We start from the raw sequence: 27,500 nt of genomic DNA, 5'->3' as shown, positions 1-27,500 counted from the left end.
TGCCTGTAGGTTTACAGTAAAATTTACACCCTATGCTCTGGTCATTTGTTGTTTGCGATCTAAGTAGTTTATTTGTTCCTTAGCCATCATACCAAAAAAAAAAAAAAAAACAAAACCCAAATCTATTATTGTCTAAACTATGAAAAAACATTGTCTGTGACCTATACCACCTTTACAAACAGATATTAAATGGGATCTAAACATTACCACAACAATGCTGGAGGGATAGATTCCTGTCCCAAAGACTTCCCATGCTTTGGAACAAGATTCCAATCCACATTAGGCAGAGCTCCTCGCTAACACTCTTCAAGAGAACTACCTTGACAAGTGGATAGGAAACAGAAAGTTTACCCCGAGGATCACTTCAGTGGCTGTGCTGGACAGAGGCACAGGGAACTAATCTAAGGGGGTGGCGAAAGCCAACACATTCTGGCTAGGCTTATAAATGCCTTCGGGCAAGTAGCCTAGTACCTACCTATGAACCTATGAACTATAATGAAAATATTTACAGTAACATTTAGAACTATAACCATATTCTTCTTCAAAGACACCTATAGCTGTCCCTACTTTTTGATACTGAACTATATCATTATGCAAACAAAATGTTATTCAAGCAAAACTGAGTTCTGATATATAAAGTAGGATGTATTTAACAAACTTAAAATAACAAAAATACCATCAGCTTGTTTGAAACTGGTATATAGACTGTGAATGTCCAAAGTCACCCAGTTCATATCAGAGGACCATTTTATCCCTTTTAGTTTTTTTTTTTTATAGCTCATAAGAATTTCTAATAAAAAATGTCAAACAGACATTTTTTTGCAGTAAGTAACAATTATTAATACTTCCCACATGTTGCAACAATATACCCCTAATAGATACTATAGGAGAACAAGGAAGATTGAGGAGACTTACGAAATGTAAGAATGCAACAAAATACAGCCATTCTAGTATTTGGTTGAAGAAAGTAAGCACTGTTCAAGAGTAGAGTGCAAAATTTAGTCCAAATAGAGTAATAAGTGATGGGGTTGGTGATGTGAATTAAGTTATAACTTTTTTATTATAACATTCACAGGTGACTTACTTGTGAAGAAATGGTTTTAGTGGGTCAGGAATTCCTGGAAGACAGAAAATCATCTGATTTTAATGGGAGGGAGTCCCATGTAGAGCAAAGGAGTGGGGGCAGGTTATTTATTTTTATTTTTATTTTACATTTTGTTGTCCGGGCTAGTCTAACTGGATATATGTCCATTTTCAGTAGAGGCCTGGGGAGAAAAGCTCCAGGAAATAACATACAATTTAACAAAAATAGCATGGAGACAGTCTTATGCAGCAATAATTATAACATAAAAAACTGTTTTAAACAGCTGTACATATAACAGAAAGTGTAAGCTAAAGAAATTGGTAAAGAAAATTATAAAATATAGAAGAATAAAAAAAATTTTTTTTTTTTAATTTTATTGTTAAATCCACCCATTGTGTTAAAGACCCTCACTGTTTATTATTTATTTAATTAGGATAAATAATAGCCTGGGAAAGGTGTAACAGAAGTACAAAATACACATAGTGCCTTTTTTAGGCAATGCCAAAGTGAAGTACTTCTGACATAACAAATCAAAACCAAGAAAATCTAAAGGTATTACTGCTCAGTGCTAGGAACCTAAACAAAAAACTCCACTTCCTGGAAGTTCTCTTTACCCTAGAGAATGCTGATGTCTGTGAGGTGTCAGAGACATGGTTTAAAGTGGTGGACAGCGTACCAACAGTGCAGGGTTATAATGCCTTCCACACATTTAGACTAGGTACTTCACAGGCAGTGACTAAAGGTGGAGGTGTCTCTGTTTACATGAAAAATAAATATACTTCAAGGCTGGTCAAACAGGACAATGCACTTGAGATGCTCCATTTTCAAATGACCATAGGCAAAATCCAATGCCACTTCCTTTCAAGCTATAGATCCTCCTCTATGACAAAGGAAAGCCATACCATGTATTTAAACTTATTAATAACACTAACCATCCACCCCAATACCACTATTACCCCACTCTTAATTGGGAATCCTATATGACATCAAACGTACATGCACACAAATTCCTGGATTTTGTAAATACAAACTCCCTGGAACAGATAGTCAGTACACCAACCAGGGTGCAACCCTACTGGATCTGGTCCTCACTAATATGGAAGAGTGCTGCATGCCCCCTATTGTAATGCCTTCCTAGGTAAGGTCAGAGCATAGAATGGTTTCCTTTGAAGTAAAAATAAAACCTGGACCCCCCAGCTAAACTGGGAATATTGAGGAACTATTCTAGGGATAACCTCCTGCTATTAAGTGAGAACCTGGCAAATTTTCAAGCCCGTAAAAACCCTGAGAACACTTCTGCCAATGCAGAATTGTTCACAGAAACCCTGTACAAGCATGGTAATAGCTGCATAGAGGTAGCTGTACCCACCAAGAAGAAGTACAGAACTAACTCAAAAAACAGGAGGAAGAAAATCATGGCAAAAAGTAGGAGGTGCCATACCCAGCAGGATAAAAACACTCTCATTAAACTAAACAAACAACTCAGAGGACACATAAAGTCTACAAAAGCCAAATTTCAGGTAAGTTTGGCCTCCCAGGCCAAGGACAACCACAAAGCATTCTTTAGCTATGTCCACAACCTCAAAGGGAATACACAATTGTGTGCAGAGCTCATTGTAAATGGACCCGCCTATACTGAGCCAGAAGATATAGCAAACCTCTTGTCTGATAAATTCACCACCAACTTTACTCCTCTCTCCCCCTCACCCTTGCCTCAGGAAATTTCATCAAATATAACTCTTCCTACTATCACTAGGGAACAGGTCCTTATTGCTCTCTCTAAGACCAAGAACACTGCATCAGTGGGCCCAGACAATATTCCAGGATGCCTTCTAAATAGGATGAAACATGACCTATCAGGGCCTCTGGAATTACTATTTAACTGTAGCCTCCAAACAGGTTTTGTGCCTCATGAATGAAGAAAGGCAACAGTCATCCCTCTGCACAATGGTGAGCCATCTACAGACCCTGGAAACTACAGACATATAAGTCTCATTAGTCTTATATGTAAAGCCATGGAAAGGATTATCATGGAGATGAATCAACAGTGATATAGTAAACCACCAGACACTGGACCAAATCCAGTTTGGTTTCGTTAAGGGCAGATCATGCCTACTCAACCTGGTGAACTTCTTTGAGAAGGTTACCAAAGCAAGGGATGAGGGCAAAATTGTTCACACTGCCTACCTTGACCTGGCCAAAGCATTTGACACAATATCCCACTCGGGTGTTGTTGACAAACTCAAGAGGGTAGATACAAACCTGTATGTGACCCAGTGGATAGCCAACTGGCTCACAGACAAAAACCACAAAGTTAGAACCGGGGAGTCCACCTCTGCAAAGAGGCCAGTCACATGTGGAGTCCCTCAGTGATCAGTCCTTGGATCTCTCCTTTTGGCATTTACTTCTCAGAAGTCAAGGCCAATGCCAGTGGTCTTTGGCTGACTAAATTTGCAGATGATTGCAAATTAGGCTAAATGCCAAGAAATACATAATAGTATCCTTTGGGAAGTCATCCATCCCTGGTAACTATCATATTGACAACACAGCCCTTAGAGTTGACCCAGTAGTCAGGGACTTAGGGACACATAGTAATCTAGCCTTTTTTCATCAGGTGACTACAGTGGTGAGGAAATCATTCTATGTTGTGCAACTTATAAACAAAGGTATGACATCTATGTCCAAGGAAGTTATTGTTCCACTATATTTGGCATTCATCAGACCTAGAATTGAGTACATTGCCCCATTTGTATGTACCTAACCAGGCATATCCAACAAATGGAACGTCCATAGAGGTTCCTCACTAAAAGAATACAGGGCATAAGTAATATGTCCTATGCTGACCACCTCAAGGCCTTATCCCTGTATTCTGTCTCCTACAGGCTTTTGAGGGGAGATCTATGCCTGGCATACAGGGGATTGTCAGACCCCACTCTGATGGACCTCCTGCTTATCCATAAAACAAACAGTACCAGAATTACCTGTTCTAAAGACTTAAACCTTGCCTGTGATATAAATGGGACCTGCTGGAGAGACAGTCATGTATCCCAGAGACTACCCCATCTATACAACAGGCTCCCCATCCATGTGAAGCAGAGTTCTTTTCTAATCCAATTCAAATGCAACTTGGACAATTGGATGGGAAACCGTAAATGTTTGGCACCTATGTCTCTGATGCAAACAGGTAACCTGTAAATGGTTCATCTCCTAGGCCCATGCTTACACTTATCAAGTGTATCAGAAATCGTCAGAGAGTTGGGATGCATGGCTAGGCTTAAAAAAGCCCCTGTGGTCATTAGCCTAGTAAACACCTATGAACCTATGAACAATATGAAAACAGTTAGACATGGTAGAACATTACATGGGAGATTATAACATGAATGGTAGTTATTATTAACAGAAGATGATGCAGTTATTTTCAATTCTAACCAAAGTGACATAAATTAATAACAATGAGTTTCTGTTGGCTCACTGTGAGATGGAAAATCATTTAGCTTTACGCAGGATAAGACGTCTCAAGTGTCCCTATTGTGGAGGAAAGTTCCTATTTTCAGGCCTGATTTACCTTTGTACAGGATGTTCATATTTTTGGAATTATGTCCCTATTTTCAGGCTTGATTTACCCCTTCGCACAATTTTCTGAATCCCACTTATCAAATGTGATTTTTAAAGATGTCTACTGCACAGAAAACCACAGCACATGAACCAACATACTAGTGGCAACAACCATTTGAAGAAAAAGTACACATACCTTGCCATCTGCTTTTTTTAACAAAAATATGTTGCAATACAGTTCATTAAAGTGCACATAATTTTAACTCTGTCTTTGGTAATGTGCTTACATTTTCCATCATTTTTGATACTCTCTGTGTATTAAACATATGCTTCTGAGTAGTATCCCAGCATTCCTCCTGGAAGCAGAAAGAGTTTTGTGCTATTTGATATTCGAATGCTATGCTTATTAGATATCCAGACGTTGCTGGATGTTCCTACTTTTTAAGGGCCTTTGTTCTTGTTTTCAATGCCTACGGGTTGAGAGGAATGCCTAGGATAGTGCTTTAGTGTTTTTGGCAAGTTGAACGAGTCATGGGTCTACCTTTCTTATTAAGCAAAATCTCGAGCTTGTTACAGTTACCAGGATCCAGTAGTTATGAATGGTAGTAGTCCATATTCTAAAACTGGAATGAAAACATTTCTTCCAATAACAGGTCTTGCTTCCAGAGTTAGCAGTGATACAGTGTTGCTACAAATGGATACAAGTCTGTTAAATTTCTTTGGACAAAGTGTCAAGGTGAAACATGAAGATAAGCTGTTGCTCAAATTGAAATCCTATGTATTTATATTTAAGTGATGTTACTTATTAGGGCCCAAAGTTATTATTTTAAATGAGCAAACCAATAATGAATGTGTCTGAAGTATGATTTGAAGGTGATGGAATGGCAGGTCAAATAACAAGGCAGGAATAAATAGAAAAGTAATTCTGAACGTGTTAATCATAACAGAGGACACTAGGGAACCCAGAACTGAGTATTCAGGAGCACCAAAGTTAACCTATTACAAATGTGACCTAAAGTTGCCAGATCCAGATTTAAAGGAACATCTTATGAGATAACCCCAGATCCATTTAAGGATGGTGTTTGGTGTTTGATAGTTTTTAAGTATATATTTGTACAGAATTGTATGGTGTTGTACCTGAACTGAATTACTGTATTAGATGTTCCTACAAATTTGACCTGGTAGATAATTTAGTTAGTGAGGCAGATTACCTTTTCAAAAACAGTTTTTTGTGCATTAAAGAGTTTAGAAGAGTTAATATAGGTTGCAGGATGAGAGGAAATGGTGCACTCAAATATCTTTGGAGCAAGGGAAGAGGAATGTATCAGGTGAGGTGTTCTGGAGTACCCTCTTTGGATGAAGGAGTAACTGTGGATACTTTCCATAAGCTTAGGAATAGTCCATTGGAATGTTACAGATTTATAATTGGAATAGCTGTCAGGATGTCACAGGTTTCAAGAAACTCTGGTGTGAGTCCATTCAGGTAAGCTTCTCCAAAGTTAAGTAATTTCCACAGCCAATAATTTACTTCCTGAGCGTTTATATTTAGGTTTGGTAGTTGATTCCATAGGTTGTATGTCAGAACTCGGGCAGGAGAATTTGAAATGATTTTTGAACAGTTCATAAATGTTAATAGGTACTATTATCTCCTCTGGCAAAATTATGGAAAATGTATACATAAACAACTACTAAAACCTCTCCTCCCTCAAAATCTAAACCATACACTTCTTTCTCACATACTGAACCTGGCTTTCATCATATCTAGAAGATCGACATCATCAGTACCTGGAAAAAAAAATTCTCTCTCTTTATAATTTGTACAGCCTCCTCTCAAGCAGAACTACAATCCCTTACACAAGCAACCTTTTCAACCGCTGAACAATGGTTCTCTAGAACTCACCACTGCATAAACTTAAAACTACTACACTGGCTGGAACTTCCTAACAAAGATATTCTATCACAACAACTCTATAGCACATAAAAATTTATATCAACCCTCAAAAACCTGCTCTTAGCAACCTCTTGACTCCCTATAATAATAATAAAACAAACTCCTCCTCCCCAAAAACAACCTGAGCTAATATCCTTGTAATATTGCTCTTGCCCTATATCATAAGTGTTTATTTTACATGTATTTCTATAAACAAACAGATGTAAAATAAAATAAATAAATAAATAAAATAGATGAGGAGATCCTTGACTTTTTAAAAATTTCTCCAAGTCTTTTGGGTTTCTAATACCATGACAAGAATGGACCCCATTCCTAAGTCAAAGAATGATTAAAGTTCATGAAAGTAGTATCGTTTCAGTCTTTGATGTTAGCCAGAAGTGCTCTTTGCAGCACCTGCAATGTACCCAGTATTGACTAAAATTCATACAGTGTTACATGTATTGGTAACATATCTAAGTACGAATGTAAGTTCTTTTTTATAAGACCCATTGCTCCTACTGCTATAGGAAGAGTCTGTGTATCCTTCTTCCACATTGTCCTTGTTTCTTTCTGCAAATCCTGGTATTTTATGATTTTGTGTCTCTCTGTACCTAAGGCACTGTAGTCACTGGGTATAGCAATTCCAATGCTTAATGCTACTTTTGTCTTCTTTTCATGGACTAATATATATGGTTTTCTCCTATTTTTTGAACTGTTGGTAATGAGTAATCCCATGTGATATAAACTTCATCATTTTTTATACTGCTTTGTGGCTCATGTTCCCAGTAATTCTCAGCTACTTCAATATTATAATTGTTGGCGCTATCATCTTAAGGGTAAGAAAGTCGGGTTAGACATACATTTACAGAGGAAAATGAACACACGTGAAGGCAATCAATCTGGTTAAAAACAGAAGAGGGGAACAACCCTCGCTTCCTCCTTTAGTATAAAGCACATGGTCATGTGATCTCTCTTGACCTCTCCACACCAACGACGTCAGTGTAAGAGCACACATACGATCATTCACTCTCTTTTATTATTATCAGCCAGCACCCCCACTTGCTCTTACGCTGTATACAAATACATTCCAAAAACATATTTTGGATAACTTTTCCTTCACATTCCAAATACGTAATACATGAACTTTTCAATCTTCGACTTTGTAGCAGGTTTAGTAAAGACATCTGCAACCATGTACATTGTCGGGCAATATTCAGTGCTTATTTTGTCATCATTAAGTGCTGACCTGACAAAATGATACTTAATGTCAACATGTTTACATCTCTGTCGGCTTACTGGATTCTTCGACAAAGCGATTGCTCCTTGATTGTCCTCAAGTATTGTTATTGGCACATACTTGCATTCTCCATCCATTCTACTCAACAGCTGCACAACATACAAACTCTCCTGTGTTGTTGCTGCTAATGTCATGTACTCTGCTTCACATGTAGATAAAGCCACCGTTTGTTGCTTCTTTGATTTCCATGAAATAATAGGCTCGTCTCTATTGAGGCTAAAGCAATAACCTGTTGTACTACGCCTATCATTTTGATCTGTTGCCCAATCTGCATCACTGCATGCTACAAGCTGAAGTTTCCCTTCACTTTTCTTGTAACACAGCTCTCTGTCCAATGTACCTTTTAAGTATCTTAACACGTTTGGCTATCATTGAATGAGATTCACTGTGTTGTGACAAATATTGTGAAAGTTTAGTTACAATCCAGCTAAGATCAGGTCTCGTGCTTGTCATAACATATATCAAACTACACACAAGCTCACAATATTTTCTTGGATCAGTAGATTCACTCACATTCAAAGTTTGGTTTTTGTTCTGAAGGGGTTATTCTTACTTTACAATTAGACATACCAAATTTCTCAAGAATTTTCGTGATGTATCTCCTTTGGTTCATCTTTACTTCACCACTATTCTGGGTAAAATCAATGCCTAGAAAATGTCTTAGCTTTCCCAGATCTTTCATTTTAAATTTAGCTTTGAGCATTTCCTTTACATCGTTTAGTGATTCATTGTCACTGGCTGCTATAATGAGATTGTCAACCCATATAATTAGAACTGTTTTCTCATTTTCAGCTTGTCTAGTGTATACACAGTGGTCTGCAGAGTTTTGGATAAAACTATTTTCACAAAGATAATCATGCAACATTTTGTTCCAGTTACGCTCTGATTGTTTCAATCCATATAATGACTTATTCAGTTTACAAACCGATTTTTCATCATTATTTGATTTCTTTTCAAAACCTTCAGGTTGCTCCATGTACACCTCACAGTCAATAGGAGCATGTAAATAGGCCGTTTATACATCCATCTGGTGCAATTCTAAATTGTACTGAACTGCCATCTGCATTAGACATCGTACAGATGTCATACTCGCAGTTGGTGCAAATGTTTCATTATAATCTATACCAGCGACTTGACTGTAGCTTTTAGCTACATATCTAGCTTTGTAAGTCTCAGTATTATCTGCATTGTCTTTTACAGTGAAAACCCACATGCCCCCACTGCATTTTTATCTTCCGGCAGTGTGGTAAGTGCAAATGTGTTGTTTTCCTTTAAAGACTTAAGTTCCTCCTTCATAGCTTTGACCCACTTTTCTGAGTTAGACGAAGTCATGGCTTCTTTAAAGCTCTGTGTTGTGTTGCATATTAGTCGGTAACAATCATCACAATTAGTAATCAATCACTGAGCTTCTGCCCAGCATTTCTAAGTGCCGTAATGGCCGTCTCAGCCCTAATAATATAGTCTGTGACACTTTCACTGGTGGCCTTCTGGAGACTTGTTAATTCAGTGTATAGACTAATTACCCATGGCTTCCCTTTCCTGGCATAATGGTCTCTCAGGATCTGAAGCGCTTCTCTACCATCGTCTGCGGCTTCTCTCATGACGAGGGACAAACTTTTGTCGTCTAAGAACTGTATTAGTTCTGCATATGCCCCCTCATTTTTCTCTGCATCATCGTCTCCTTCCTCCTCATTCACGTCGTCCTCTGCGTCCTGCTGCATATTTCGTAAAATGGCATCTTTTAGCCCTAGCAAACACAAGCGTCCCAGAAAGTTTGTCTCCCACAACTCGTAATTCTTCTCATCTCCATCGAAACATAGTCTATGCCATCGGCTTCCTGCTTCCCTCCTGGGCCCATAACCTGTTGGCGGTATCATCTTAAGGGTAAGAAAGTCGGGTTAGACGTACATTTACGGAGGAAAATAAACACACGTGAAGGCATTAAATCTGGTTAAAAATGGAAGAGGGGAACAACCCTCGCTTCCTCCTTTATTATAAAGCACATGGTCATGCGAACTTTCTTGACCTCTCCACACCAACGACATCAGTGTAAGAGCACACATATGATCATTCACTCTCTTTTATATCATAGCTGGAGCCTTCCTGTGTCCTGACAGAGTGCTCTTCAAACTATCTGGAGATATACAGAGCCAAGTATATTTTTCTGGTACTTCAGAGCTGTGTACTGTTAATTGTTGCCTGACTAATTTTATATCATTGCTGGCTGACTTCAGAGTTGTGCATTGTTATTTTTGCTTCGCTATATAGTTTTCAGATCTCTGCTGAAGGTGTTTTTCCCCACCTCCCCCTATCTCTCTGTGTCTTAAATTGGTATAACTGGTTTTGCATCCTGTGTGTTATCTGATTATCTCAAGGATTACTTGAATAAAATTAGACCCTCTTAGTAACAGCCTGCATATCATTGCTGGAGCCTTCCTCTGTCCTGACAGAGTGCTCTTCAAACTATCTGGAGATATACAGAGCTAAGTATATTTTTCTGGCACTTCAGAGTTGTGTACTGCTAATTGTTGTTTGACTAATTTTATATCATTGCTGGCTGACTTCAGAGTTGTGCACTATTATTTTTGCTTCCCTGTATAGTTTTTCAGATCTCTGCTGAAGGTGTTGTTTTTCCCTACCCAACCTCCCTATTCTTGTCTTGGTTAAATTTGGAGACTTTTGCAGTTGCCAACCCCCACTGTCAATTTGATCTGGGACCCTCGCCCCAGTCCCATCTCTTTACCTCATTCTACCTAATAGACTCCTTCTGCACTTGTTTTTAGTCATTTTTAATTTAATTGCATTTTTTTAACTGTTTGGTCTAACATTGCTACATACTCAAGTGTGCTAGCTTGCACTGCATTTGAATTGTTTTTGCTGCTGTGTTAGCTACTTTTCTGTATTAAAAAAAATAAAATCTAAGCCTGTTTCCTACCTTTCCTGTAACTAGTGTAGTCCAGATTCAGATTTGCTGTATCCAGGACTGTATGTAAGCTTCTGAGCCCCCCAAGCTTTCTGTGTTGGAGGGAAGCCTTCTTGCTTATCAGTGGGAGTGGTAAGCATTAGGTAACCTATCTACCACATAAGGAGTGGTTCTGGCCCAGAAAGTGTAGTTATTGGCCGTTTGGGCAGTTTTTCCATCTCTCTCAACTTTCTGATTTAAAAGCCAGCATTTGCACTTGTTTCCCCCCTTTCCTGTAACTAGTTTAGTCCAGATACAGATCCTTAGTTTTAGCACTTGAATTTGCTTATTCGTGATCAGCACTTGTTCAGAACTTGTTGTAAGCACTAAATAAGCTACTAATTACTACAGCACTCAACCTTCCTCATTACCTAGAGGAAAACAGTTTTGGTACTTACTTTCCTCACATGCTTAGAGAAAAACAGCTCTTGTACTCACTTTCCTCACTTATCTAGAGGAAAATAGATTTTTATTCAGGCATGTCCAAGGGTCAGCTCCCAGTGTTCTCTCCTGTCTATCTGATAAATCTGGGCATCTTGGAGCAATGTAGAAATTGCCTCATGTACACAGACAACCCTCTCCTCCTACTACCCAACACTACAACCTGTGAGAGATGCACTTATCTAGCCAAACTGGAGGTAAAGCTCTCTCCAACCAAGACTGAACTTGACAGTCAAGAGGAGAAGGTAAACACTTGCATCACACCACACTCATCACATTTGTTTGTGTTTTTTGGCTTTTTCCGTATTAGGGGTCGCAACAGTGGAACTCTGTTCCGCTAATGATTGGCAGTAGATTTTTACGTACTGGCTTGCCGGGCCTAACGCACAACCTTCAACGAAGGAACGCCCATACACGCATGTCACTACACAGAAGACGCTCTAACTGAGAATCAAATGGGCAACGTCTAACTGTGAGGCAACAACGCTACCACAGCACCACCACCGCAGTACCACACTCATCACATAATCTCGCTAAATCTACACCACCAAAATCCACACATAGAAACACAAAACCATTCACGTAGGCTCTCAATAATAATCTGCTCAAGCAACAGAGACCTCCAAAGCAGAAATGCAAGCAACCTCCACCCCCCAACACACCCCAAATGACACACAGCCCACAGACTCAATGTGTCACTGAACCACAGCCAATAAGGCAAAACAACGTTCCCAACACACTAGTCATAGGTGTCTCTATAGTCAGGCACACTGATGTCCCACTCAACAGGCTAAACAAGGAGAAGGTTACTGTCAGCTGCCTGTCAGGTGCCAGGATCTGCCACATAACCCACACACTCAGGTCACTCCACAACAAGTACAAATATGACTCTGTTATTGTCCATGTTGGTGTGAACGACATGAGATGTACCTCCCTGGACTACATGAAAAGAGACATGGAAGAGCTTTCCGATCTTGTAGCCCAGGCAGGTATGACCCTAGCCCTGAGTAGCATTCTGCCATCACCCAGAGTGATACCACAGTACAAGGACAAAATGATTGACTTCAACAATTGGCTAAGCTTCTGGTGTCATTCTAAAGGGATCCAGTATCTGTCTGCCTGGGATGACATGGTCAACAGACCACGATGCTTTGCCAGAGATGGCCTGCACCTGTCACCCCTGGGATTCTGGATACTGGCTAAGGTTCTTGCCACCCCTGTAGTGCCTTTTTTAGGCAAGGTTCAAATGAAAAATTCACCACCATAACAGGAACAGGCAAGCAAAAACTGAGGGTGATGCTACTCAATGCTAGAAGTCTAAATCTCAAAATGCACTCACTCGAGGAACTCCTTAAAATGGAAAACATCGATATCTGTGCAATGATTGAGACCTGGTTCAAGGCTCCAGAGAGCACCCCTGCACTACCAGGCTATAATGCATACCACACTTTTCGGCCATGTAACCTGGACCAGAACACCAAAGGCAGAGGTGTGTCCATATTCATTAAGGATATCCACACCTCCAGGCTAGTTGCTCAGCATAATGCATCAGAGGTTGTCCAAGTGCAACTTACTCTGGGCAAAACTGCAATCCAAATTGTAGCTTGCTACACATCCCCCACCATGCCCCAGGATTCCCACTCCTCTTTTCTTGATGTACTGGAAAATATTAGGGTTCAACCAAACACCCTAATAATAGGCAATTTCAACTACCCCACCATTAACTGGGAAAACTACTCATGTACCAACTCCTTCGCTCAACGCTTTCTGGAATTCATAAACTCCAATGCCCAGGATCAACTTATCCACACCCCCACCAGGGGCAACAGTATCCTAGATCTAGTCATTACCAACATGATTGACCGGTGTTCCACACCTGAAGTCAACGCCTCATTGGTCCGATCTGAGCATAAGCTAATCACCTTAGATAGCCACATCTTGCCCCCACCCCCTATTAAGGAAAACATGGTAAAAATTTCTCCAAAGCCAACTTCATGCTTCTTAAGACAGAAGTGGTGAACTTCATGACACCCATGCAGATGGACAATACAGTTACGACTACTGAATCCTACACAATTGCATTTTATAAGCACTTACACGAGTGCATGGATCGTGCTATCCCAAACAGAACCAAGACGCTATCCTCCAAAAAAAGGAAGCCAATCTGGTGGTCCCCTGCCATAAACAAACTGTACAACAGAAGGAAGAAACTGTTACAAAAGAGAGTAAAATACCATGAGTGGAGGAGCTCCCTGGTCAGCCTCAGTAAGAAGCTGTGATCCCTGATAAAATCCTCCAAGTTACGAAAACAAAATCGCCACTGATTCTAAAGACAACCACAAAGCATTCTATAGCTATGTCAATAATCTCAATGGAAACACTCAGATCTGCTCTGAGTTAAAGCACAATAGCACTAAATATATAGAACCAACTGATATTGCCAACATCCTGGCAGATAGGTTCAGTGCTAAATTTACCCCCCTCTCACCCCGTAATGGGCCCATCTCTATACCGGAAGAATGCAAAGTTCCTGTAATCACGGCTGCACAGGTAAAAACCACACTGTCCAAAGCCAAGAACACAGCATCCATGGGACCAGACAACATCCCAGGCTGCGTTCTACATGAACTACAGAACAAAATGGCACCCCACCTAAGTACCATGTTCAGTCATAGCCTCACCTCAGGCTTTGTGCACGCGGAATGGCGCACAGTAATGGTTATCCCACTCCACAAGGGGGGACTCACCATGGAACACGGGAACTACTGCCCCATTAGCCTGAAGAGCCTGGTCTGCAAGGCAATGGAATGTATCATCATGGAACTTATAAACAAAGACATTGGTAATCTCCAAACTCTGGACCCCACCCAGTTTGGGTTTGTAAAAAGCAGATCATGTCTCCTAAACCTGATAGATTTCTTTAAAGCAGTCACCAAAGCCGTAGACGAGGGTAAGGTGGTTCATACAGCCTATCTAGATCTTGCCAAGGTTTTCAACACCATCCCCCACTTTGGAGTTATAGATAAACCCACTAAACTAGGTATAAATCCCTATGTCACAAGATGGGTTGTCAACTGGCTCACTGACAGAACCCACACTGAAAGTAGCAGACTCCAAGTCCGACTTCAGACCAGTGACAAATGGAGTACCACAGGGTTCAGTCCTGGGTCCTCTCGTGTTTGGTATCAACTTCTCAGAAGTACAGGCTAACACAGAATGTATTTGGCTAACAAAGGTCGCAGTTAACTGCAAACTTGGAGCCATAATCAAAACTCCTAACGATGTGGACATCCTACAAAAGGGCCTCACTGAGACAGATACCTGGTGTCAAAGCCATGGCCTCAAGCTCAGTGCCAAAAAGTGCATTGTCATCCCCTTTGGTAAAAACTCTTTACCTATGAACTACGACATAGGTGGTAGTATACTTAACACCAAAAGTGTGATAAGAGACCTTGGGACACAGGTGGACAGTAGTCTCTACTTTGGTAATCACATCGCCACAGTAGTCAGGAAATCCTTCTACATGGCACACCTCATCACAAAAGGTTTCTCATCCAGAAAAAAAGAAGTAATTGTTCCCCTCTACTCATCACTCATTAGACACATTAAAGAGTACAATGCCCCTTTTGGTATGTACCTCACAAGACATCTACAACAACTGGAAAGGCTGCAGAAATACCTCACAAAGAGGATTACCGGCCTCAAACAGATGCCCTATGCAGACCGTCTCAAAAAACTCCAGCTTTCCTCCGTCACATATTGCCTACTCAGTGGTGATCTCTGCCTAATATACAAAGCTATGTCAAACCCAGAGCTGTTGGACATGCTCCACTTAAAGAAATCCCAATCCCTCCGAGCTACACGCTCTAGGGACCTAAACCTTGTCAGCACAATAAACAGAACATGCCGGAGGGATAGATTCCTGTCCAAGAGACTTTCCATACTCTGGAATAAACTACCTATCTCTATCAAACAAAGCTCCTCATTAGCACTCTTCAAGAAAAATCTTGATGATTGGATGGAAAATAGGAAATTCACCTCAGGGATCACTTCTGTGGCTCTGCTAGACAGTGGCACAGGAAAAACATTTTCTTGGGTGGCAAAAGCCAGGGTACCTTTTTGGCTGGGCTTGTATAGGCCGTAGGGCCGATAGCCTAGTACCTACCTATGAACCTATGAACCTATTTTATTATTATCAGCCAACGATAATGTTTGCACAGTCTCCAATGCAACAGTCTTGCCACGTTATTATGCATTTCAGTATACAGTCCTTCTGCCATTAGTATATCACGACCAGCAACAAGATGTGTGACTGTTTCCAATTCTGTTTTACAACACCTATATTTGTCTCTTTCTTCCACATGTTCAGTGGACTTTGTAAAACTAACGTGTATGTAATCCAATATGTAGGGCTGCCAATATTAGCATTTCGTTTTTTTGGTTTAAATTCACCTCTCCTTAACCATTCCTGTGTTCAGTCCTGATCAACATGAGGTTGTTCCAGGAGTTTTCTATACTTGCATCTATATTTACATTTTCCACATTTCTTGACTTCTCATCTGATCCTTCACCTCATATTATTTCTTTTGTTTTTTTGACACATTCAGTTGCTGTCTGATTTTTGCCTACTTCTGGTTTGATTTCCACTCTTACTTGACGCTTATATGCTTCTGCTAAACTAAGCAGGGAAGTCATCTTAGACTTGTTCTCCATGTGTTTTAAAACTTTCACTACATTTGGGTCTTGTGAGGTCAGCAGGTATGGATGCAGCCCTACGATTGCAGATCTATACATGCAGTCAGTTTCAAGGAGCCCCATGCCTCCTTCAGAACGGGGAATGTATAGTCTTGGCATACATTGATTTTTATAAATCATATGATGATGAGCATGAAGCATCCTTCTTGTTTTCCTGTCTAACCGATCCAATACCTTTTGAGGACAGTCACTCCAAAACTGTAAGTTAGGACAAGAAGACCAAATTGTTTTTTATACCTTGGATTTAGTTCCTAGATGTCAGTTCTGTTTTCAGTATTGATTTTAGTCTTCTAAAATATTCCTTACTAATTTTTTTTTGCATTTGTTCATGTTTTATTGTTGATCTGTCATCAAGTCCCAAAAATGCATGCACTCTGTCTTGCTCGACTTCTTTTATATCACATTCCTGTGTCAAACTGATGTCTTCAAGGTGCTGTAGCTTTCATGCTTTAAAGATTGCTTTTGCACATTTATCAAGACCCAATAAGATTCTTATGTCATCTGGAAAAGTTTTGACCATTTGCAGTTGTGTTTTCAGTTCCTCATCTGATGAACTATACAGTTTTAAATCATCCACAACTTTGTTTTTTTCTGGGATCCAAACTGTAGCTATGACCTGATATGTTAAGTAGACAGCTTAATGGGTTAAGGGCAAGACAAAAGTGCAGCGGTGACAGAGTCATCCTGAAATATCCCCCTTTGAATCTTTATCCCTGGAATAATAATTTCTCCTTTATCATGGCTTAACTGTAAAGTGTTTTGCCACTGTTTTATGGTCTCTGTAATGTAATCAATCAATGTAGGCTGTATCTTGCACAGTTTTAAATACTCATTTATCCATGAATGTGGGATACTCTCAAATGCTTTTTTTGTTGTCTATCCATGCCATACTTAGATTCTTCTCCTTTTTACAGTTCTCCAGGTCCAGGACTGGTTGCAAGCACAAATATCTTTCCAAAATAACACCACAGAGCGAAATGTCCCTTCTTTAGAAGGTAAGCTTACTGACTTTGATTCTAAGCTTTCATGTTGTAAAAAGCTTCAATTAGACAACGCCTACCTGAGGGAATGCACAAGATGAAAAGTGGTTCCCAAAGGTTTGAGGGTATGGTGTTTCCCCACTGAGGGTATGGCGTTTCCCCACAGGGCTACAACATGACTCAGCCCTGTACAGTGACTTAAACTGTTTGATAGATGTGGTTTAGAACTATTAGCCCTTTTGATAAAGTATAACAACAATGAATTAGCCGTTTTGTGTGATGAACTTGCTACACTTGACAGAAGTATTCGTGATGACAAAGAATATGTCAATATGAAATGTGAGCACTATAGAATTTTTACAAGTATTGCTCAACACATTGCAAAATTAAAGGTTGGAGAATTGTCTAAATTGGATAGGGATGTCAGTGATTACGCGAACATTACTGCCTATCGAAAACCTCCTGGTTCTTATAGGAAACCTAAGAGTCCACCAGAGGTGGGTAGAAACCCACCTCCTCTCCCTCTTGAGTCAATGAACAATAATGAACTGAGGTTCGAAAGGTCTGATGAAGTAGCTTTAAACTAGAGAGTGAACACCCCAAACTAAGGAGGAGTGAGAGGATAAGAAACAAAGGCTATTATAACAACAGGCAACAGCCTCAGGCGGGGTTTCAAGGAGCCAGACTGAAAAACAAGAACTGGAGGACTTAGATTTGCCCTCACTTAATGATACTGAACTTTCAGTTAATGGACTTTTATAACTGAAAGATCATTCAGAGCAATCTACTAATGTATATACATTTGTCTATAACAACCAGAAAGACTTTGCAGTGTATAATTATTCTGAGCTAATTATTGATGAGGCCACAGACGACCTCCTCTCAAAGGGAATGATTTTTGTACCTTGTAAAAAGTTAAATTTTGTAGACACATTAATAGATTTAAAAATGTATTTAAGGAAATTGAATTTGTGTTTAATGCAGGACACCATTTTGCAGACTAACACTAACACCAGTAGCATTTTTAGAATTAGTTCCATCTTTAACCCCCCTGTACATCCTAAATTGGCAATATACGAGAAATTATGTGAACTTGACCTATACAATTTAGATTCTTTAAATAAGAGCAAACATAGGCAAGCACGTTATTTTGTCAACATGACTCAGAATGAACGTGACAGGTTGTTAACTCTACAAGAACATGATGTAAGAGTAATGAAACCTGACAAGGGGGATGGCGTGGTAATCATGGACGCTTCTATGTACACAGCAAAAATGTTATCTATTCTGGACACAGCGAATTACATAGAGGTATCCCTAAACGAACTGAACACTGCATATAACATTTATGGTCAATTAACTGACATGTTCCTTGAGAGAAGGATAGATCTTTCCCTATACAATTACATGAACATTATTATCCCAAGGGTCCCAGTGTTTTTTGGAATCCCTAAGACCCACAAAAGTCTTTTAAATCCACCTATGAGACCCTTAGTGGATAGTAGGGATTCCATCACCATGGCCTCTGCCCAATATTTAGACCACGAGCTTAAGAAAATGTTACAAAAAGAACATCAGCTATGCAAAGATCCTGAACCTTTTTAGAGCAGGTTAATAGAGTTGAGTACAATGAGAGTGACTTATTGGCCACAATAGATGTCAAGGATTTGTATACTGTATTTCCACACAGTATAGGCCTCGATTGGGTTGGCGATTTATTATTAGAACATAAAGTAAGCCAGGAGAAGATTAATTTAATTTTAGAACTACTTGAACTCATTTTAAAAAAGAATTACTTCTCTTTCAATGACAGATACTTTTTGCAGACAACTGAAGTGGCCATGGGATCAGCTTGTGGAGGGGCATTTGCGAATATGGTCATGGCATACTGGGAGAAAAACTTTGTTTTTAAATCCCGATTTTATTCGAGTGTCAAGTTGTATTTCAGGTTTCAGGATGACATAAGTTTAATTTGGAAGGGGCCCTCTTCCGAGCTTGACGAGTTTTTACAGTACCTTAATGCTAACAACTACATTTTTGCGGTTCACTTGGGTAATTGATGTTACCTATATGAACTACTTGGACGTACACTTGTTCAAAGATACGCTTACTGGAAGGTACACTACAAGGATTCACAGAAAGGAAACCTACTGTAATTCTTTTCTGCATTACACCAGTTCCCTACCCAACCACCAGAAGAGGTCAGTGGTAAAAGGGCAACTTGTCCGAGCCACCCGCATGATCTCTGGGGAAGAGGATTTTACAGCTGAGTGTAGCAACTTGAAATCTATGTTTGAAAGGAGGGCCTATCCTGCAGAACTGGTCAACGAGCTCATTGATGAGGTCACACAGAAAAGAAAGATAGGCCATTTCAAGCCTATAGTTGGTGTCCATACCCTTGACAACAGTCCACCTGCTATAGGGATGATTAGACCGGAGGAGAATATAAGCCCTTTCCTTAGATCTTTAAAAGTCACCTTTAATTCTGATTCTTACAACTTGAAGTTCATTTTTAGTAAAAACTGTGATATTTTAATGGAAGATAGAGACACCGTAACTCACTTGGGAGATAAACCATTAATAACATACAGAAGAGGTCCGAATTTAAAAGACCTCCTTAGAAAGGGACACAACAACACAATATCAAGCCAGTGTGGCATGTATAAGTGTGAGTCGTGTAAATGGTGTCACAAGGTTAAAACTGGCAATAAGTTTTCCATTAACACCATGGTCTTTAAAGTAAAAGGGAGGTACAATTGCTCTTCCAAAGCAGTTGTTTATGTGGCGACATGTGACCAGTGCTCAGCGTTTTACGTAGGTAAACCAGAGAGAAAATTCAAGGCAAGGATCTATGAACATGACTGTGCCATCAGGAAAAATAACATGAATAATGCACTGGCTAGGCACATTCACGATAACAATAGCCACAGCTTCAGTTTTATGGCTATTGATCACGTTACTATTGGTGACAAGTTACCCTGGGAGCTCCGATTGGAGTTAAATGAATTGAGATGGCAGATCTTTTGCATGCAGACAAATGGCCTGGCATTAATGACAGGACATCAGTTACCCGTGTCTTAAAACTAAAAGCCTTGGAAAGGAAGAAAACAGTACAAACTTAGCCATCCTGTACAAACAGCTTATTAGAAAATGTTTAATGTTTTTATTGTAAAATATTTTTAAGTTTGACTATTATGATACTGACATCAACTTTTTAATAGTTCAGCTTGGTTTGCTAATTCAGTTTTTTACAAACATTCAACTTTTAGAATTATTTTTAGTGTATATACATATTTTTTAAAGTGAAGTGTTATAACAGTTAACAAAGGGTTAACAACATCTACTCAATTTACTCATGGTTCAGGTGGTTTTCTGTGTCCAATCAGAATGTGTTAGAAGGTTTTAAAATATATTTAAACATTGGTTGTGCACATTGACTCTTGTCTGATGAAGTTAACCGTGTTTTAACGAAAGTGCTCACATCAATTTTACTGGATTTATACATCGATTTTATTAGATTTATTGGATTTATTCAGCACTAAAGTTTGCTTTTATTCAACATTTTTTGTTTGGTGTTCCTTGGGACCCTTCCTGCCAGTTTTTTCATTTATTTAGTTTGTTTCTTGCCTTTGACATTTTCCTTAGTTCTCCATTATGATTTTGTTTAACAAATGATCCTTTGTTCCATATGACGTTCTTCTGTTACCCTTTTTCTTCTATTTCCATGATTGAGCTTTCTTCTAAATGACTATAAATCCTGTCGACATCAATTCCAGTGTATAGTTTATATGTCGTCAGAAGGGAAGTTATTGGTCTATAGTTTTTTTAGAATAGCTTGCAGGTTCACTCTTAAATTGGAGTATTGTTTTTTCCTGTTGTTAACCCGGTTGGTGTCTGTTCATGGTGTACATATAAATGGTTCTTACTCATGGCAAAGTCTTCATATTAAGATGTTAATACTTTTAGCCGGAAGTTAGTTATTGCATCTGGGCCTGGGGTTTTCCAGTTAGAAGCTTTTCTTAACTTCGTTTCAATCTCTGTGGCCGATACTTCATCCCAGTACATATCCAGTACATCTGAACTTCATATTCTTGCTTTTATTTCTTCCATCCATGTAATATCTTTGTTATGTTCCACAGGATCTTCATAGATATTTCTCCAGAATGTGTCTATTTCTTCTTTTTTTTGGTGGTGTTTTAATTCCTTTTGCCATGTTTCCCAGTTCTCTATAAAGCTTTTTTGGGTCATCAATAAAACTGCTTATTTTGTACTTTTCCTTTATATTATCTGCATAGGTTCATAGGTTCATAGGTAGGTACTAGGTTATTGGCCCAAGGGACTACATAAGCCTAGCCAACAAGGTTCCCTGGCTTACGCCACCCAAGAAAGTTATTTTCCTGTGCCACTGTCGAGCAGAGACACAGAAGTGATCCCTGGGGTGTATTTCCTATTTCCCATCCACTCATCAAGATTTTTCTTGAAGAGTGCTAATGAAGAACTTTGCTTCACATAGATGGGTAGCCTGTTCCAGTGTATGGGAAGTCTCTGGGACAGGAATCTATCCCTCCAGCATGTCCTGTTTATTGTGGTGACAAGGATTAGGTCCCTAGAGTGTGTAGCTCAGAGGGATTGGGATATCTTTAGATGTAGCATGTCCAACAGCTCTGGGTTTGACATAGCTTTATATGTTAGGCAGAGATCACCTTGGAGTAGGCAATATGCTACGGAGTAAAGCTGGAGTGTTTTGAAACGGTCAGTGTACGGCTTTGTTTGAGGCCAGTAATCCTCTTTGTGAGGTACTTCTGTGGCCTTTCCAGCTGCTGCAGATGTCTTATGAGGTACATTCCAAAAGGGGCACTGTACTCTATAATGGGTATAATGAGTGTCCAGTAGAGGGGAACAATGACCTCTTTTTTCCTGGATGATTACCCTTTTATGATGAGGTGTGCCGCATAGAAGGACTTCCTGACTACTGTGGCGATGTGACTATCAAAGTAGAGACTACTGTCCACCTGGGTCCCAAGGTCTCTTATCACTCATTCAGTGTTAAGTAGATTGCTGCCTATGTGGTAGTTCATGGGTACAGAGTTTTTACCAAAGGGGATGACACTGCACTTTTTGGCATTGAGCTTGAGGCCATGGCTCTGACACCAGGCATCTGTCCCAGTGAGGCCCTTCTGTAGGATGTCCACATCATTTGGGGACTTGATTATGGCTCCTAGTTTGCAGTCATCTGCAAACTTCATCAGCCAGAGGCCTTCTGTGTTAGCCTGTACTTCAGAGAAGAAGATACCAAACAGGAGAGGTCCTAGGACTGAACCCTGTGGTACTCCACTTGTCATTGGTTTGAGGTCAGATTTGGAGTCTGCAACTTTTACAGTGTGGGTTCTGTCAGTGAGCCAGTTGGCAACCCATCTTGTGACGTACGGATTTATACCTAGTTTATTGAGTTTAGCTATAATATAGTTTGGTGGTTACCAATGTCTTTGTTTATGAGTTCCATGATGATACGTTGCATGGCCTTGCAGACCAGGCTCATTAGGCTAATAGGGCGATAGTTCCCGGGATCATATCTTCTAATTTTTTTCTGCCTGTGCTGATATTTTTAGTTTATTATTTGTAGTAGTGCATAATAGATCCTAATCTGTTCTGATACTGCGCATTAGTTTTATCATGTTTATATGAGTGTTTTTGTTGATCTGGTCTGTGTTCTGTACTCTTCTAATTGGTTCATAGGTGTGTACTAGGCTAACAACCCTGGAGCCTATATAAGCCTAGCCCAAGAAGATTCCCTGGCATCATGCCACCCAAAGTTAGTTCCCAGTGCCCCTGTCAAGCAAGGCCACTGAAGTGATCCACAGGGTGAGCTTCCTATTGCCCATCCACTTGTCAAGATTTCTCTTAAAGAGGGCCAGTGAAGTGCTCTGCTTGATGTGAATGGGAAGTTTGTTCCAGAGTATGGGAAGTCTCTGGGTTAGGAACCTGTCCCTCCATGATGTTCTGTTTATTGTGGTAATGAGGTTTAGGTCCCTGGAGCGTGTGGCACAGATTGATTGAGATTTCTTTAGGTGTAGTATATCTAGCAGCTCTGAGTCAGACATGGCTTTGTAGGTCAAGCAGAGATCGCCTTTAAGTAGGCGATAAGAGACAGAGTATAGCTGGAGTTTTTTTATTTCTGTCCATAGAGGGCATGTGTCTAAGGCCTAAGATCCTCTTAGTGAGGTATTTGTCTGGCCTTTCCAGTTGTTGCTGGCGTCTAGTGAGGTACATACCAAATGGGGCGTTGTATTCTATAATAGGTCTAATGAGGGACGAGTAGAGAGGGATTATGACCTCTCTCTTCCTGAATGAGAAACTTTTTGTAATGAGATGTGCCACATGAAAGGACTTTCTGACTACAGTGGCAATGTGGTTATGAAAGGAGAGGTTGCTGTCAGCCTGTGTCCCCAGGTCTCTTATCACATCTTCGGTGTTTAGTGGACTACTGCCTATGTGATAGTTCATGGGCACCAAATTTTTCCCAAAGGGAATGTCAATGCACTTTTTGGCATTGAACTTTAGGCCATTTTTCTGGCACCAGTCAGTGGTGTCAGTGAGGCCTTTTTGTAGAATGTCTACATCAGTTGGAGAATCAATAATGGCTCCCAGTTTGCAATCATCTGTGAACTTGGTCAGCCAGAGTCCCTTTGTGCTGGCTTGAACTTCAGAGAAGTAGATACCAAACAGGAGAGGACCTAGGACCGACCCCTGTGGGATACCACTTGTAAATGGTCAGTAGTCAGATTTGGAGTCTGCTACTTTCACAGTGTAGGTTCTATCAGTGAGCCAGTTGGGAACCCTATTTATGACATAGGGGTTTATGCCTAGTTTAGTGAGTCTATCTATGATTCCTGAGTGAGGGATGGTGTCGAAAGCCTTGGCAAGCTCTAGGTAGGCTGTGTGAACTACTTTGCCCTCATCCACAGCTCTGGTGACAGAATTGAAGAAGTCTAATCAGGTTGAGCAGGCATGATCTACCTTTCACAAACCAAAACTGTGTGAGGTCTAGAGTTTGGAGATTCCCTATGTCCTTATTTATAAGGTCCATGATGTTTCGCTCCATAGCCTTACATATCAGACTCATCAGACTAATGGGGCGGCAATTCCCAGGGTCTGTAGTCGCTCCCCCTTTGTGGAGTGGGATGACTGTAGCAGTGCACCATTCGGTAGGAACAAAGCCTGAAATGAGGCTGTGACTGAGCAAGGTACTCAGGTGTGGTGCCAGTTCACTTTGTAATTCATGTAGAACACAGCCAGGGATATTATTAGGTCCTATGGAAGCTGTATTCTTGGCTTTGGACAGTGTGTTTTTTGCCTGTGTAGCTGGGATAATGGCATTCCTCAGGTACTGTGATAGGTCCTTTAGAGGGTGAAAGGGGGTAAGGTTTGCACTGCACCTGTCGGCCAATATGTTGGCAATATCAGTTGGTTGTGTATATGTAGTGCAATTGTGCTGTGACTCAGAGCAGATCTGAATATTGCCATGTAGATTCTTGACATAACTGTAGAATCCCTTGTAGTTGTCTTTAGAATCTGAAGCAATTTTGTTTTTATAGCTAGCTTTAGATGATTTGATAAGGTAGCTCAGTTTTTGCTGAGGCTAACAAGGGAGTTTTTCCAATCTTGGGAATTCACCCTTTTCTGCAACAGTCTTTTCCTTCTGTTGTAGAGTTTGTTTATGGTGGGGGATCACATGATGAGCTTCCTTTTGTTGGAGGAGAGCGTCGTGGTTCTGTTTGGTATGGCCCGTTCCATGCACTTGTGTATGTTCTCATACAGTGCATTGGTGTATGATTCAGCAGTCATGCACCTATTTTCCATTTGCATGGGTGTCTTGAAGTTAGCCACCTCTGTTTTTAGAAGCCCAAAATTGGCTTTGCAGAAGTTTGTCATGATTGTTTCCTTTGGGGTGAGTAAGGGTGGGATGTGGATATCAATGGTGATTAGCTTGTGGTCAGATCTGACCCGAGAGGAGTTGATTACTGTTGTAGAGCATTGGTCACTCATGTTAGTAATGACCAGGTCAAGGATGTTTCTACCCCTGGTGGGGTTAAGAATGAGTTGGTCCAGGGCATTGGAATTAATGAATTCCAGAAAATAGTATCACTTCTTGTCTTAATTGCTTTATAGTTTTCTCTAGTCATTACTTCCATGGTGGCATTTAATTTCTCCCCTTCCTTTCCTTTACTGCCCTGTGTTTTTGTGGTAAGACTTTATCTGTTATTAAATTAGCTGCACAGTAATATGTCCTATTTACTTCTATTATATCACACGAATCTCTATAAACAGTCCTAATTACAGTGTTCATTTGTTTATCAGACTTCTAACTTTTTGTGTTTTATTGACTTTCTGTAGTCTGTTTCTTTCATTGATCTTAATATGTCTGTCCATCTCTATTAAGTTAAGCAACTCTTCTCTTTTATCATTTCCTTCTAAACTGATGGTACATTCTTTGTTCACCATTTCCTGCGGACATTCTACAGAAAGTTACAGAACATCTTCTTGTGCCACATTCTCTTCAGTTTCTTCCTGTGTCATCAATTGCTCTTTCATATGGGAACTCACTCGCCTATCACTCTACAACACTGACTGTGTCAGAGTTGCCACAGTTTCCTGCTCCTCTTCTTGCTGTGCAACTCTGAACTTTTGCACTGGTTTCCTGTGGAAGGCTACAAAGTATTTCCATAAGGCAACTGATCAGATGTTTCCCACTCCACTGTTTTCTCCTTAATTTGGAGACTCGTTGCTGTATCCTGTTGTGATATTATCGTAGTTAGATTTTCTACACTAAATCCTTCACTTTGCAGGTAATCCATAATCTCAGTTTCTGTTTAAGATCATTATTACTAATCCTCTTTTCTACATTTCCTCTTTGTTTTTTTTTATTTTTTTGTATTGTAAACTTTTCCATATCCAGAGGCCTTTGCCTGTATTTCTCTTCAGATATGTTTGGTGCTGTTTTTGTATTGATTAGTTTTGCTGTCTCCTTTACGTACTGTAAATATTGCCCCATATTAAATGTATTTTCTTTCCCATGTCCATGTTTCTTCCTCGGATGTTCATAGGTCCATAGGTAGGTACTAGGCTATTGGCCCAAGGGACTACATAAGCCTAGCCTACAAGGTTCCCTGGCTTACGCCACCCAAGAAAGTTATTTTCCTGTGCCACTGTCAAGCAGAGACACAGAAGTGATCCCTGGTGTGTATTTCCTATTTCCCATCCACTCATCAAGATTTTTCTTGAAGAGTGCTAATGAAGAACTTTGCTTCACATAGATGGGTAGCCTGTTCCAGTGTATGGGAAGTCTCTAGGACAGGAATCTGTCCCTCCAGCATGTCCTGTTTATTGTGGTGACAAGGTTTAGGTCCCTAGAGCGTGTAGCTCGGAGGGATTGGGATTTCTTTAGGTGTAGCATGTCCAACAGCTCTGGGTTTGACATAGCTTTATATGTTAGGCAGAGATCACCTCAGAGTAGGCGATATGCTACGGAGTAAAGCTGGAGTTTTTTGAGGCGGTCAGTGTAGGGCATTTGTTTGAGGCCAGTAATCCTCTTTGTGAGGTACTTCTGTGGCCTTTCCAGCTGCTGCAGATGTCTTGTGAGGTACATTCCAAAAGGGGTGTTGTACTCTATAATGGGTCTAATGAGTGTGGAGTAGAGGGGAACAATGACCTCTTTTTTCCTGGATGAGAAACCTTTTATGATGAGGTATGCCATGTAGAAGGACTTCCCGACTACTGTGGCAATGTGACTATCAAAGGAGAGACCTGGGTCCACCTGGGTCCCAAGGTCTCTTATCACGCATTCGGTGTTAAGTAGATTGCTGCCTATGTGGTAGTTCATGGGTACAGAGTTTTTACCAAAGGGGATGACACTGCACTGACACATTGAGCTTGAGGCCATGGCTCTGACACCAGGCATCTGTCTCAGTGAGGCCCTTCTGTAGGATGTCCACATCATTTGGGGACTTGAAAATGGCTCCTAGTTTGTAGTCATCTGAGAACTTCGTTAGCCAGAGGCCTTCTGTGTTAGCCTGTACTTCAGAGAAGTATATACCAAACAGGAGAGGTCTCAGGACGAACCCTGTGGTACTCCACTTGTCACTGCTTTGAGGTCAGATTTGGAGTCTGCAACTTTTACAGTGTGGATTCTATCAGTGAGGCAGTTGGCAACCCATCTTGTGATGTAGGGATTTATACCTAGTTTAGTGAGTTTAGCTATAATTCCAGAATGGGGGATGGTGTCAAAAGCCTTGGCGAGGTCAAGATAGGCTGTGTGAACCACTTTACCCTCATCTATGACTTTGGTGACTGCCTCAAAGAAGTCGATCAGGTTCAGGAGGTATGATCTGCCTTTCACAAACCTGAACTGGGTGAGATCCAGAGTTTGGAAGATACCAATGTCTTTGTTTATGAGTTCCATGATGATACGTTCCATGGCCTTGCAGACCCGGCTCGTC

The 27,500-nt window shown here is 40.3% G+C and overlaps 1 protein-coding gene across 2 annotated transcripts in view; it reads left to right on the top strand.

Moving 5' to 3' along the window:
- Positions 1 to 27,500, top strand: part of LOC122809657 — a 673,939-nt gene that overhangs the window by 178,994 nt on the left and 467,445 nt on the right. For both annotated transcript variants that reach the window (XM_044081325.1, XM_044081317.1), the window contains exon 4: positions 16,939 to 17,019. In XM_044081325.1, coding sequence (XP_043937260.1) covers positions 16,939 to 17,019 — 81 coding nt within the window. The remainder of the gene's footprint in view (positions 1 to 16,938; positions 17,020 to 27,500) is intronic.

Source organism: Protopterus annectens, chromosome 1.part1 (assembly GCF_019279795.1).
Source record: "Protopterus annectens isolate FY-2018-M chromosome 1.part1, PAN1.0, whole genome shotgun sequence".
NCBI lineage: Eukaryota > Metazoa > Chordata > Ceratodontiformes > Protopteridae > Protopterus > Protopterus annectens.
This window is presented reverse-complemented; position numbering and strand designations above follow the sequence as displayed.